Here is a 13,819-nt window from a genome sequence, read left to right as displayed (position 1 = left end):
ACACACACACACACACACACATACACACACACTCACACACACTTTTTTTTTTCCTCCAATGTAAAAAAATGAGGTTGTTTATTTACTTTTATTAGATTTCAAGAGTTCTTTATAGATTCTGGATAAGCCCTATATCGGATACAGATTTTTTTTTCCAGTCTGTGGCTTGTCTTTTTATTCTGCCATAAACCTCTAATGCTTGTTCTTATATTATAGCTTCGATAACAGTATGAAAAATTTATGCATATAATAGTTCCCAAAAGGAGGTCATTCCCCCACCATTCTAAATAAAACTGTAATAGCCAAGTATACACAACCCATTTTTCTGTGATAATACATAAACCAAAAAACCAAACCTATTGCTGTCTAAACAATTCTGACTCATAGTAACCCTTTGTGTTATACAGCGTAGAACTGCTACATAGGGTTTTCTTGGTTGTAATCTTTACAGACACAATCTGCCAGACCTTTATTCCAATGCACCGTTGTATGGGTTCAAACTGCCAACTTTTAGATTGGTAGCTGAGTGTAAATCTTATATATAAAAGTACAAAAATTTAAACGGGAGTGACACACATCAACTTTCAAATAGTAGTTAACTCTGAGGAAGAAGAAACAGAAGGGAAAGGGATGAGGAATAAGGCCTTAACCTACCTACCTGTAGCAAAATTTGATTTGTTTTGTTGTGCTGATAGTCTAGAACAGAGATTGGCAAACTGAGGCCTAGAAGCCAATCTGGCCTGCTGTGTGTTTTGATAAATAAAGTTACAGTATATTGGAACATAGCCACACCCATTCATTTACATACTGTCTATGCTTTCATGATACCCATTGAGGCTGAGTTGATTCCATCTCATAGTAACCCTACAGGACAGAGTAGAACTGCCCTCATAGAGTTTCCAAAGTTATAATCTTTATAGAAGCAGACTTCCACATCTTTGTCCTGTGGAGCAGGTAATGAGTTCAAACTTCTGACCTTTTAGTTAGCAGCTGAGGGCTTAACCACTGTGCTACCAGGGCTTCTTGCTTTCATGATATACTGGCAGAATTAACAGGCAAAAGAGACCAACTGGCCCACAAAACTGAAAATATTTACTATTTGGCTGTTTAAAGAAAGTTTGCTGACCACTGGTGACTTAAAGTGATGGAGTAAACGTTAATAACACAGATTTATCTAAAAAGTGTATTAAAAAGTTTGCTAAGCTTAAATGTATTTATCTGAAAGTGTATTAGGTCTGTAACATAAAAATATTGAGAACACAAGCTCAGTCTTCTAGTTTCAAAAATGATTATCTAATTCATCAAAGAACTTGTTCATGTTGTTGATACATGAGTTAAGTTCCAACTTCATTATTTCATTTGTGCCTTACTTGTGGACGTAAATGAAAATATCAACCAATACTGATGCTGTAACTACACACAGAAAGCAGTTTGTTAACATTTACAAGGAAATGACTATAGGTGATTCATATACATGCTAATGTTCAAAAAATACTGGTATAAATTATTCTTCTCACACAATTCTAATGATAGATATTTTCAGCTGAAGGCTAAAATTAAATGAACGTATGCTTTTAAAAAACATAGGTATATTTTCTATAAACCTAGTGAGAAAAGTAAGTAAAGCCTAGTTAGGAACCTAAGCTAAGCTGACATTTTAATCACAACAAATTTTTCATGTACTTTAATAGATGAACTTCTTCTGTTTTAAAATCTCAAAACATTGCTTTCTTTCATTTTTGTTTGTAAGAAATGATTGGTTTTCCTCTTTAGAGAAAACCAACAGCCAATAGAGAATGAACCTGTTAATATGTTTTATAGAACTGTGTTAATTTGGCCATTTTGAGCTTATTGAATCTGCCAGAAGGAGAATGGGTGGAAGAAATGAGATTACAGTGGTTCAACTAATCAAAAGACAGTAACAAGGTCTGGCAGTACTAGAGCTGATGTTGAAAGCTGCATACTGAGACACTGAACCTGGAACTTGGCCCTGTTTTGGGAGTTAGATTCCGGATTAGACTGAGCTAGTCATGGAGTTAGTTCTCTCCCTTTCTTGGTTTGGGCTGTAGGTCCATAGACCTAGGGGACTTGGAGTTTCAGGTCTTGAGCTTTAGAGGGGCAGGAAAGCATGTCTTTATAGATATTAGAGAATATAAGAACTGCCATTCACTGAAACCCTATTACATACCAGGTAGGTGGTATACTAGGTGATTTCCAACTTCATTCAATTTTTATAATTCTGCAAAGTAGGTCTAATTATCTCCATTTTACCAATAAAGAAACAGAGAGGGATGAAATTAAGTTGCTATACACTTCAGTTTCTTCAGTGTAACATGAGGAAGATCAACAAGATATCCACCTCAACAGACTGTTATCATGATTAAATTAATACACAAAAACCACTCAGAAAACTGCCTGGTACATAGTAAGTATGCAAGATACATTATCTATTATCAGCAAGAGGTAAGCAGGGATTTAAACAGGTCTGTTTCATTCCAAAATGTGTATGATTTTCACATAAAGCTGCCATTGGTTGTTATTAACAAGATTATCAAGATTATCTCATATTTCTTAAATTATCCTACCCCTATTCAGTTTATTCTGTTGGAAAACCAATGTCCTTTCAAATTCATTATTATTTTTTTATATCCCTGAAACCTCAAGAGAGTAATTAGAAGTAAGCTGTGGTTACATCCAGGAGGATTTTTTTTTTTAAATTCTGATCACAAAAAATTGAAAAACTAAGTAAGTCTTAAAAAAGTAGGTTTCTATACACATAAAGTAGTAAGACAGAATATTCCCCCACCTCCAGCTAACTTTTCTATGTGGTGTAACACTTCTATTAAAACTTGAAAGAAGAAAATGAAAGAATCTAATTTCTTCATGCCACAAGGAAAGATTATTTTGGCAGAGAAACTGTGTTGAGATTGTCTCAAGGTACCACTACAGGCATTACAAAACTTCCTTCAACCTTTTTGTTCCCGTAGATACCTTTGGAGATGGACGGTAACTTGAATCAACGCCCCGAGCCAGGGATTCATCAAGCAGTGCTTTTAGCTTTTCAGCAGAATCCTTACTCTTGGAATGTAAGAAACCCAGAGCTTTCAAAAAAATGGGATCAAGTTCCAGATTCACAGTAGCAGCCATTGCAAACACCTGCAGGGGGTGAAAAAAAGAAAGCAATTTAAAAACAACGCTCAATTACTTATGTTAAAGTTTTACTGGGTTCTTTTATTTATAATAGGTAATACTGGGTGCAGCACAACATTCAAAAGATCCAAAAAGTTGTTACAGAGAAAAGTAGATTTCCTTCCTATTCCTGACTGGCATTATTTTGCATTTTTCCCCTGAAATAATCAATGTCATCAGTTTTCTGTGAATCCATATCCACGGTGAAGTTTTAAATCCAGATTAGTTCCTCCTTGCCACAAAAAAGCCCCTTCCTACCTCTGCTTTAAAAGATACATTTAAGTTTCAAGACACATGAACTTGATGTACTTAGGTCAAGTTTACTATATATCAAAATGTCTTCTCTCAAACCTTACTTTCATAACAAAAGCAAAGATTTATTGTGTGAGTGTGGGAGGGAAGGGGTCACAGCAGAGCAATGGTTAGAGGACACATTAAGTGCACTAAATTCTGGGCTATAGAGACCATTTACCTAAACTACTATACCATTTACCTAACTATCTTTTCTACCTCCCTAGTACTCAGCCCCAGTCTTAAATGTCTCAGAAAACATACTAATGATAGCCTTACTTTATCATATTTAGATTGTGGTATCTCGTGCATTAACCTGTTCAAAAAACTAGGCCTTTGAGGGATGGTGCCACATCTATTAAAAAAGTATATATATCCCTTAGGGCCTGTGATAATGCTCTGTGTCCTAAGGAGCTTAAAAAAAAACAGCCGAGGCAGATGAAGATATACATCAAAGGCTTATGAAATTTCAAAACATTAAAAAGTTTTGTTTTCAGTTAATACCAACACCATCATGTGGTTCAACTTCTGGTTGTAACTTTTTCAAATACTTCTCCAGGCAAGGAATTATTAAAATAAAAACGTATTCTTTGTGTTCAATCCTTTGATCAATATACCAGGACCTGAAATCTGTCTTCTATCCTCGAGGTTAATATTATAATAATGCAACACACTTGCACTGCTGTAGCAGAGGGTCTGTCAGCAATTCCACAGTAATCTCCCATTTCTCAGGGGTTTATAAAGCCATTAAAACTTCCTGTAGTTTGGATCTTGGCATATGAAAGCTCAGGCTGAAAACAGATTTTGTTTGCTCCTTCTCCCACTCACTCACCTCCCTCTCTTCTATCTGTAAGTGTGACAGGCAACATAACACATACACACCCATAGGGTTTTTTTCTTAAAGTTTCAGAGAAGGTATTAGATAACCTATTGCCCCAAAATTGTGTCAAATTCTGTAATATATTAAAATATTACCTGAATCACCCATGAAAAGGAGTTCAAAGGCCAATACTAGAGAGAAAATAACCTTATCTCAAATAGTTGTATTAGGAAAAGTTTAACAACAAAAAAGAAGTAATCTCTGTCACTGCTTAAGATTCTATTATTACACACACCATCCATACATATGAGACCAGAAAAGTTATTTTTAAATTTACTTATAAGGCTGGTCATCACACATGTTCTGAGAAGAAAATAGCTCCTCAATAAAATTCCGACAATTAAAAGGAAGGGTTAACCTGCTAATCCTACAGAGTACACCAGGAGAACAGAGCCTGGTCTTTCTGTTGACCTAACTTTATACAGCTAAACAGGATAGTGGTTTACTTAGTCAGAACCATCTCTTTTATGGGGTACTGACCAACAGTTTGGTACTTAGAAGAATCCTGGAATATACGAGAATAACCATTATTTGAAATTTCTATGCTAAAAGAAACAAAATAGCAAGTTTGTCATTTCTATAATCACAGATGAAAGTTTTACATTACTGTTTAGGTGAGGCAAGAACGTAGATTATATGTCCACAGACGTCATGTCATTACCACTAATGTTCCAACTGGAACCTTGGTGTTAGTTCTTTTTATATGATCCTGGAATTAGGAAACATAACTGGCTGTACCCTTGCCCTAATCACTAACATATCCCTCTAGCCCAATGGTGCCAATAGTGGGATGTTGTTGCTGTTGTTGTTTGCCGTGGAGTCGGACCCGACTCATAGCGACCCCTCCTTGGGTTTCCACGGCAGTATCACTATGGAAGTAGATTGTCCCATCTTCCTTCTGAGGAGTGGCTGGTGGGTTTGAACCACCAGCCTCCTGGTTAGCAGTCAAGTGCCTTAGGCACTATGCTACCAGAGCTCCCCCATAGTGGGATACAAGGAGAAAAATATTAGAATTTCTACTTATATTTAATTTTTTTTATTAGAAAAAATATTAATATACAGTGATAATAGTATATGTAAGTATACAAATATGGAAGAGTGCTCAAATTTCTTATAAGGAATAATTCAAAAGAAAAGTTTGGTGGTCACTGCTCTAGCCTACCTAACAACTTTCAGTTTCACTATTACACATAATGGCTGCTTTAAGGTATAATCTACCTTCCCCTTGAAAGTCCCTTCAGCCACGTGGAAGGGAATCTATCTAGGAAATCCTTGATAGATAGAGAGAACAATGTGGAACAAAACTCAAAATCATTTGGAGAAAAAAAAAAGGGGGGGGGGACCAGGTTTGCTGGTCCAATAGAGCTTGGTGGAACCACTGAGACTATGTCTGGTAGCTGCCCTTCAGGTCTGGAATTGAACCCACACCTGTGGTTTCAAGCCAAACAAAAGATAGGCATATGAGTTGAACATTTACCTGAGGTACATTCACTCCTTGGAGAAAACAATCATGGGAGAAAGAAGGGCTGCTTATGCACAAGGAGACAGTTCAGGGGGCAGGAGTGCATGGAGGGTGGACACAGGGAAGAGGTAACTATGGGGAGGAAGTGAGAGGGGAGCTGATGCATTGTGTTAAACTGTGGTCAATGTCATGAGACAAAGTGCATGTGAACTGCTGTATGGAAAGTGAATTGCTCTGTAAACCTTCACCCAAATCACAATTAAAAAAAAAAAATAGAAAAAAAAAGAAAGTCCCTTCAGTACCCTCATTTAGCTCAGCCCTTCGCTCTTTCCACACTAACTTCACTGCTGGCTATCCAGCATCTTCTAGTCCTTACTGTATTCCTAACATATTCTGTTACATTTTCTACTTTTCCCTCAAGTGCTCCTTTACTATCCCCGCAACAATGACACCAACTCACTGGCTACCTTCTCCAACAGTGTTCCTTTGACTTGTTCCTTCTCAAAAGAGCAAAGAGAGGTCCAGAGTCCTTACTCTATTTTGCTGCTTTCAGAAAAACATTCCATGACAACCACTTATCAACATCTCTTAAAATCTGTACCTGTATCTTCCTTGTTACTAAGGTACAGAACATTTACACCAGGCTCCTCTTCCTCCTTCATCATTTTTGATAATTTTAGCATCCACAGAAATCATCCTCTTCAACTTCCTGCACTCAGTCTATTTAGGTCTACAAACCCAAGAGGCCTTGTCTTCAGGCACTGAAATTTGAAGTTTGCCACAACTATTCTCTTCCATCAAACTACCTCTTCCACTGCCCTGAGCCAAGAACTTCTTCAGCGTACCAAGATAATCATTCTCTGTTCATTTCTTTCCTCCCATTCTACCTGCTCTTTGAAATTATAGAGGTTTCCAGTTTCTTGAACCTTCTTCTTTCTTATCAGCACCATCTTGCTGCTACTTCCTTCCCTCACCAAAAAGAAAATAGTAGTGTGGCCTGAAGTGAAACACTCAGGGTTATGTGTTTATCCTTTTATCCTTTATATTTTAGTTTTCTATCTTATTTTCCTCACCAGTCATCTGTTAGTTTGTCGTACTATGGTGGCTAGCATGTTGCTGTGAGGCTGGAGGCTGATGCCATGGGTATTTTGAATACTAGCAGGGTCACCCATGGTGGACAGGTTTCAGCAGAGCTTGCAGACTAAGACAGAGTGGAAGAACGAAGGGGCCATCGCTTCTAAAAAATTAGCCAGTGAAAACCTTAAGAATAGCAGTGAAACACTGTCTATTATTGGAAAACTTTATGAAGAGCTGTGAAACACTGTCTGATACAATGTGGAAGATTAGACACTCAGGCCAATCTTGAGGAAGGCACTCAAAATATGATTGGGGAAGACCTGCCTCCTCAAAGTAGAAATTAAATTCTCACTGACATCAAGTCGTTTCTGACTCATAGTGACCCCTCCTTGGGTTTCCCAGGTGGTATCTTTATGGAAGTAGATTGCCCAGTCCTGCTTCCTAGGAGTGGCTGGTGGGTTTGAACTACCAGCCTTCTGGTTAGCAGTCAAATGCTTTAGGCACTATGCTACCAGGGAAGAGTCAACCTTAATCATGTGGGTGGAGTAAAGCTTTCGGGACATCCATTTGCTAATGAGGCACGACTCAAAATGTAAATAAATAGCTTCCAACAGCCATTAATAATTGGAACATGGAAAGTATGGAGTATGAATATACTTGTTCTGGTTGCCTAGTGTCACTCCGACAGGAATATACCACAAATGGGATGGCCTTAACAAACAGGAGTTTATTCTTAAAATTTGGAGGCTTTAAGTTCAAGTTCAAAGTGCCAGGCTCTAGGGGTTGGGTGAAAGCCCCTCAACCATGGGTTGTAGCTCTGCCTCCTGCGCCTGGCCCACTGAAGTTGGAGGCTTTTCTTCACTCAGTTGCTGGCTGCTGAGGCTGAGAAGCCCCAACTTGACAAGCAAAAAGACACAGTCCCGATGTTACCAACCCACACAGCAGGCCATTACTTAAAGTCCATTGTAGGTCCCAAGGTTGGCAGAGCATGGCAGGCTGCTGAACATGCAGGGTCCCAGCTAGAGACCATTCCCCAAGGCTTCTGCTTACATACAGGAAGCAGACTACATTCCTTAAAGCAGCTACTCAGCTGCTCCCAGTAGATCCACCATGGAGTTGATCGCCAATCTCATCATGGGGAATACTACATCCAGCTGCCCAGACACTCATCCAGGCTCAGCCAAGTTGACACACAAACATACCACCACAATTCCACCCCTTGTCACCTTGGCACCTGTACAGATTTCAATAGGTCTGTAGAGGTCTCCTCCACTGGGTGACTCCAGTCCCCTAGTTCCTGAGTGGTGACCTCACCTTGTTGTCCTGGCAGGCCCTGTTCCTCTCCCTCTTGGGCATGGCAGCCCTGCCCCTCACTCTTGGGGAGCAGCTATGGCTCCATCCCACAGGCTCACATGAAAGAGCAGCCTCACACTCCAATTCATTAATCCTGCTAGACTGTAAACTCTGTGAGGGTAGAGACTTGTTTAACTCATTGAACATCCTTTTTTGAACTGCACAAGTGCTCAGTAACACTCAATAAATAAACTAGGTTTTTGCCTAGTCATCTTTTTTTTTTTTTTTTTTAAGGATTTCTGTAATCTCTCCAATCTAAACTAGGTATTTATGTATAAATATACAATGTAAAACCTAGTTTTCCTCTAGATTCTATTTCCCACCCTACCTGCCACATCCCAAAAGTTGTTTCAAAGTTGATCTCTGAATGTGCACTAGTTGAAGAAAATTGAAGCAATTCATGTAGAGTGCAACACTTCTGTTGCCATCTCAAAACAGCTCTATCTAGAAGGCTTTGCTGTTCATGTCCATGCAAGCTTTTGCAACCTTTTCTAATAAATATCCTTTAAAAGATGCAGTGCTTTTCATTCTTCCGCTGAATTCTCAGCCCTGGGTTACATCGATACCTAAGGGCACATATGGAAAACGCAGGGCAGAGAGTAGCGCCCTGACTGCAAACCTATTAGATGGCAGAGGAGCTGAAATGCAACAGCAGACACTTTGAAAAGGAGTGTCAATCCTTTGATCGAAGCATGACACACCAAAGGCCTAGCACGGGGAAAGGTCTTTGACTTGGAAGCCAGGGAGATGAGAGAAGTAATGAGGGAGCTGTACGGAGAGACTGCCAAAACCTTCTGAGGAAGGTCCGAGATAGAGTTCCAAGGACCTGGTCCCAGTGGCCGAGTACTCGGTCCGCGTGCCCCAGCTCGGAACACACTTGAAGAAAGCATCGCTCACACTGAAAAGGGAGAACGATCTGCATTGGGCATGAGACTGCCCGCAGATTATAAGGTTTCCCTGTCAAGAGGAGGGAAATTAAAACCTCACTGTGCTATTCTCCCACCTCGCCCTTCGCGAGGGTCTCGAGGCTCCAAGAGGTGGGTGGGAGTGGGGTCGCTCGTCACAACTCACCGCTCCGCCCAGCAGCCCCGTCCGTTCCCGGTAGCCCCTTCCGAACCGGTCCCGGTGCCAGCCGACTCTGAGAGCGGGAAAACAAAGGTTCCCGCAGCAGGGCCGAGAGGGGAATGTTTTGTAGGTGCGTTAGCAGGAAGTGACGCATCCATTTCTTTCCGGTCCGCTGGATTATGAATGACGGCTAGTGCTGGTATTGCCATGAGTCGTTTCTTGCTGTTTCTTTTTCGGTCATTGTAGAAGCTAGTGGTCCGCGAGAGGCGGCTCTCTGAAGCGGCCTCGGAATCCCGGCTCAGGCAGGACGGGAAGGCGCAGGCGGCCCGGGTCGCTGGCACGGACACGCACCCTCCCTGCCTGGCCGCGTCTCTGCGACCAGGTAAAGAGGGCGCTCGGGCCGCCGGCTTCCCAGCCCCCGCGACCCTCCAACAACTCCTCTTTCTGTCGGAGGTCGAAGGGGCTGAGGATGCGGGGGGAAGGGCGAGGGCGTGGAATTATTGTCCCTATTCTCCAGCCCTGCGACCGCCTCGGCATGTTTAAACACCGGTCCTGAGGGTACGGGCGGAGAGCTTCGGTCTCCTTAGCAATTTTACTCATTTCCAAATCTTCCCCAGCCCATTCCCCGTGGTTTCCTCTGTTGGTGGAGGAAATGGAGCAGTTTCCAAATGTAGGAGGTCTTTTAGGTTCCTTGCTGTTTGCTTTTAAGTGTAGTTTCAAGACCTTTTGGATCACGTTATAACTTTTTCTCTTTGACGCTTTGTTTTTCATTCCACCCATTCCTGATTGGAGAAAACAATTTTATGTGACTACTACATAACCGTTCCTCCAAAGGACTTGCCTCATTTGGGGCCATTTGCTTATGTTTTACCGTCAAAGCAGTTTCTTTCTTTTTTAACTTATGTAGAAAGTTTGGGTTTAATTTGGCGTGAACGTTTTTTAAGCATCGGAGTACAAATACTTCCCATCACAGTTCACTATTTGGTTTTGGGATTAGGTGACTGTTTTTTGCTCCCCCTCCTCTTTTATTAATGCTAGGACGTTTTGATGCCATGATTACATCCACACTTCTTGAATACCAAGGGATTGCCAGCATTTAATATTATATCTGGACTTTGTATTTTTTATTTTAATTACTAATAGAAAGGGTAGTGCACTTCCTTTTTTTTTCCTATAGAAAAATTTACAGGAGAAAATGCAAAAACTAGCAAGAACTAGATATGTGTGGTAATTTAAAACATGTAAACGTCATGTAAATATTATGAAAATAAATTATAAAACACAGTTAACTGGGTGATTTGTTGTTTAATAAATCAAACATTAAGCTATGGATGTGAGGTTTTTTGTTTTTTCTTCCATTTTGATGGGACACATACACTGAGGGATTGCCTTTAGCATACTCGTTACTTGAAATTGTGTTGAGTTTTACCCGAAGGCATTACTTTAAGATGTCTAACTTCAAAAATAAGTTTAAAAAATCAAGATTTGAAAGTTGCTTGGTCATTGCTTTTACTTTCTTTGCGTTTCTTTGTTTGCCTTCCTTAAACAAAACTCAAACTTGAATTTGTGTGGTAATGTGCCCATTAAGTTGTTACTTTGTAGCTTTTGAAACATCACCTACAGTTTGAAATAAGAATAAAAACTGCCTATACACTTTGCCTTCCTACCAGCAAAAATTTAAAAGGCCTTGAAGCTAACAAATTATGGGACGAGGCAACTAAAATGGTTATGCTACACTTATAGTTCCCTGGATGTATATTTTCTTTTACCCTCAAATATTCAAAGTAAGGAGCTCTGGTGGTGCAGTGGATAAAGAGCTCAGCAACTAACTAAGATCAGTTCAAATCCACCAGATACTCTAAGGGGGAAGATAGGGCCAGTCTGCTTCCAAAAAGATTTACAACCTTGGAAACCCTTTGGGGCAGCTCTCTGTTCTATAGGGTCCCTTAGAATCTACTCATCAGCAATGGGCTTGGTTTTTTTATTTAAAGTAGCTTACTGAATTCTGTTTTGATCAGTATATGGTATGCAGGAATTTAAACGTTTTAGATAAAAATAAGCACAGATACTGCTTGCTGTGGGAATTCAGTAATTTTAATTTTAGTCCTGCTGATGCTTCAAATGTAACATCCACAGTGTGCGCCCTGCTAATTATGAGGTCAGGTTTAGCTGCAAGCGTTATGATTCCATGGCAACAGATGATTATCTGATTCTCCAGAGAAAAGCTGATAGATAGATACACTTCCCTTATGGCTACAGTTATAGTAAACTTTTTATTTTATTTTAGATACTTCTTTTCCATATAAGAAAACAACTGGTTAAATCACAGGACTCTGTTTATCCTTTAGGGCTTAACTCTCCTCATGTTGTATAATACAAGCTCTGAAAAAAGCTCAGTTTTTTTCTTGTCTTTTCCAATCTTTAAAATATTAAGGTAATTAGGTGATAATACATATCTGTAGGGATACCCATTTTTTTTTTTTTTTAATCTATATGATTGTAACAATGAAAGAATTTTTAGTGCTTGATGTTGGAGGGAATTTAAACTGGTTTAAATTTAAATTTTTATCTGTAAGAAAAATGAATTTTTAATTTTTTATACTTGTAAACTGTGTCAAACTACTTATTTTTAATAATAAAAAAGTACATGTGGACGAATGGTTTCACTTTTATGTACTACCATTTGTGGCTACCTGGCTTTTAGCCTGAGTAACAAAACACTTTTTTTTTCTTTTTAATATTAGAAAAACAAACCTTTTCAGTTCAACATGAATCTCTTACCTGCCTCCCCTGGGAAGTTGGGAAATACAAAGAATAATTTGGGTTTTACTCATCAAAGGTTTGTTTCTTTTAATAGTGTTAATGGATTAGAATTTTGAGATAAGTAATAAATGATTAATAATAGTGAATGGGTTTTCTAGTCTGTCACATAGTGTCTTTATGTGTTAAAAATTGACTAGATAGCACATAGCAATGACTGACAATTTAAGGACTTCCTATGTCATAGGTAGGAGCTGTGGTGGCGTAGTGCCTAAGGCATTTGACTGCTAACCAGAAGGCTGGAGGTTCAAACCCACCAGCCACTCCTTGGAAGGAAGATTGGGCAATCTACTGTAGTGATACCATCTTGGAAATCCAAGGAGGGCTCTCTATGAGTCGGATCCGACTCAGTGGCAGTGGGTTTGGTTGGTTTTTATGTCATAGGTATTGTTCAGTTTTTAGATACTCTCTATGGCAGATACTATTAATACACCCATTTTACAAATAAGGAAACTAATACATGAAAATATTTTATACAGCCACAAAGTATCAACCAGGATCTGAACCCAGCCTAAGGCATTTGACTGCTAACCAGAAGGTTGGCAGTTCAAACTTACCAGCTACTCCTTGGAAGGAAGATTGGGCAATGTACTTCCGTAGAGATACCACCTTGGAAACCCAAGGAAGGGTCACTATGAGTCGAATCAACTCGACGTCACTGAGTTTGGTTTTGGTTTTTCATTCTGACCTGAGTCCGAGTGTTTTCCATTACTACGTATTTCTTAGTATATATATATTCTGGTGTATATGAAGTCTGGTTAGATCTTTAGTCTTCCTGCCTGCATATCAACACACATCACAACTTCTATGCTTGCTTTATTTACAAGTTTGTATGGAATCCAGTTATACTTTTTCTAGTTTAGCTCACAGAGATGATATTGTTTCTTCATTTTATTTTATACTTACTTAACCAAAACCAAACTCACTGCCATAGAGTTGATTCTGACTCATAGCGACCCCCTTTGGGTTCTGAGGCAGTAAATCGTTAAGGAAGTAAACTGCCCAGTCTTCCTTCTATGGAGTGGCTGATGGGTTTGAATCACCAACCTTCTCATTAGCAGTCAAATGCCTAGGCACTACGCCACCAGAGGTCCTTAATTTATACATAGGCTAACCCTTAAAACAGATTTATTAATTTGCAAGAAAGGACTGAAGTTCATGTTCTGAGACTAAAATTCTCAGGAAGACTCTTGATTACATTCATTACTGATGTTCATGTACATGTATTTACTTATTCCTTCAACTAAAATTTGTTGGAGAGTGCAGTAAATAAAATAGATAAATATATTAAGTCTCTGTGCCATAGAGTTTTCTAGACTGTAATCTTTACAGAGGCGCTCTAGTGGTGTAGTGGTTAAAGCATTTCACTGCTAATCAAAAGGTCAGCTGTTCAAACCTCACCAATCACTTTGCTGGAGAAAGATGAAGCAGTCGTTTCTATAAAGATACACAAAACCCTATAGGGCAGTTCTCTGTCCTATAGGATTGCTATGAGTCAGAAATTAACCCAATGGCAATGGGTTTGTTTTTTTTTAATCTTTACAGGAGCTTATCTTTAGGTCTTTTCTCCCTTGGAGCTACTGGTTGTGTTTGCACTGCCATTCTTTTGGTTAGCAGCTGAGTCCTTAACCATTGCACCGTTGCACCACCAGTGTGCAGTGAATTGCAATGTTAAATTTATT

At 39.4% G+C, this 13,819-nt stretch overlaps 1 protein-coding gene across 1 annotated transcript in view; it reads right to left on the bottom strand.

Moving 5' to 3' along the window:
- INTS12 (integrator complex subunit 12) overlaps positions 1–3,147 on the bottom strand; it is a 17,458-nt gene extending 14,311 nt beyond the window's left edge. The window contains exon 1 of the mRNA XM_007948294.2: positions 2,992–3,147. Coding sequence (XP_007946485.1) covers positions 2,992–3,147 — 156 coding nt within the window. The remainder of the gene's footprint in view (positions 1–2,991) is intronic.
- Between the last annotated feature and the right edge of the window lie 10,672 nt (positions 3,148–13,819).

Source organism: Orycteropus afer, unplaced genomic scaffold (genome assembly GCF_000298275.1).
Source record: "Orycteropus afer afer isolate SDZICR_OR568_19922 unplaced genomic scaffold, OryAfe1.0 scaffold00211, whole genome shotgun sequence".
Taxonomy (NCBI): domain Eukaryota; kingdom Metazoa; phylum Chordata; class Mammalia; order Tubulidentata; family Orycteropodidae; genus Orycteropus; species Orycteropus afer.
This window is presented reverse-complemented; position numbering and strand designations above follow the sequence as displayed.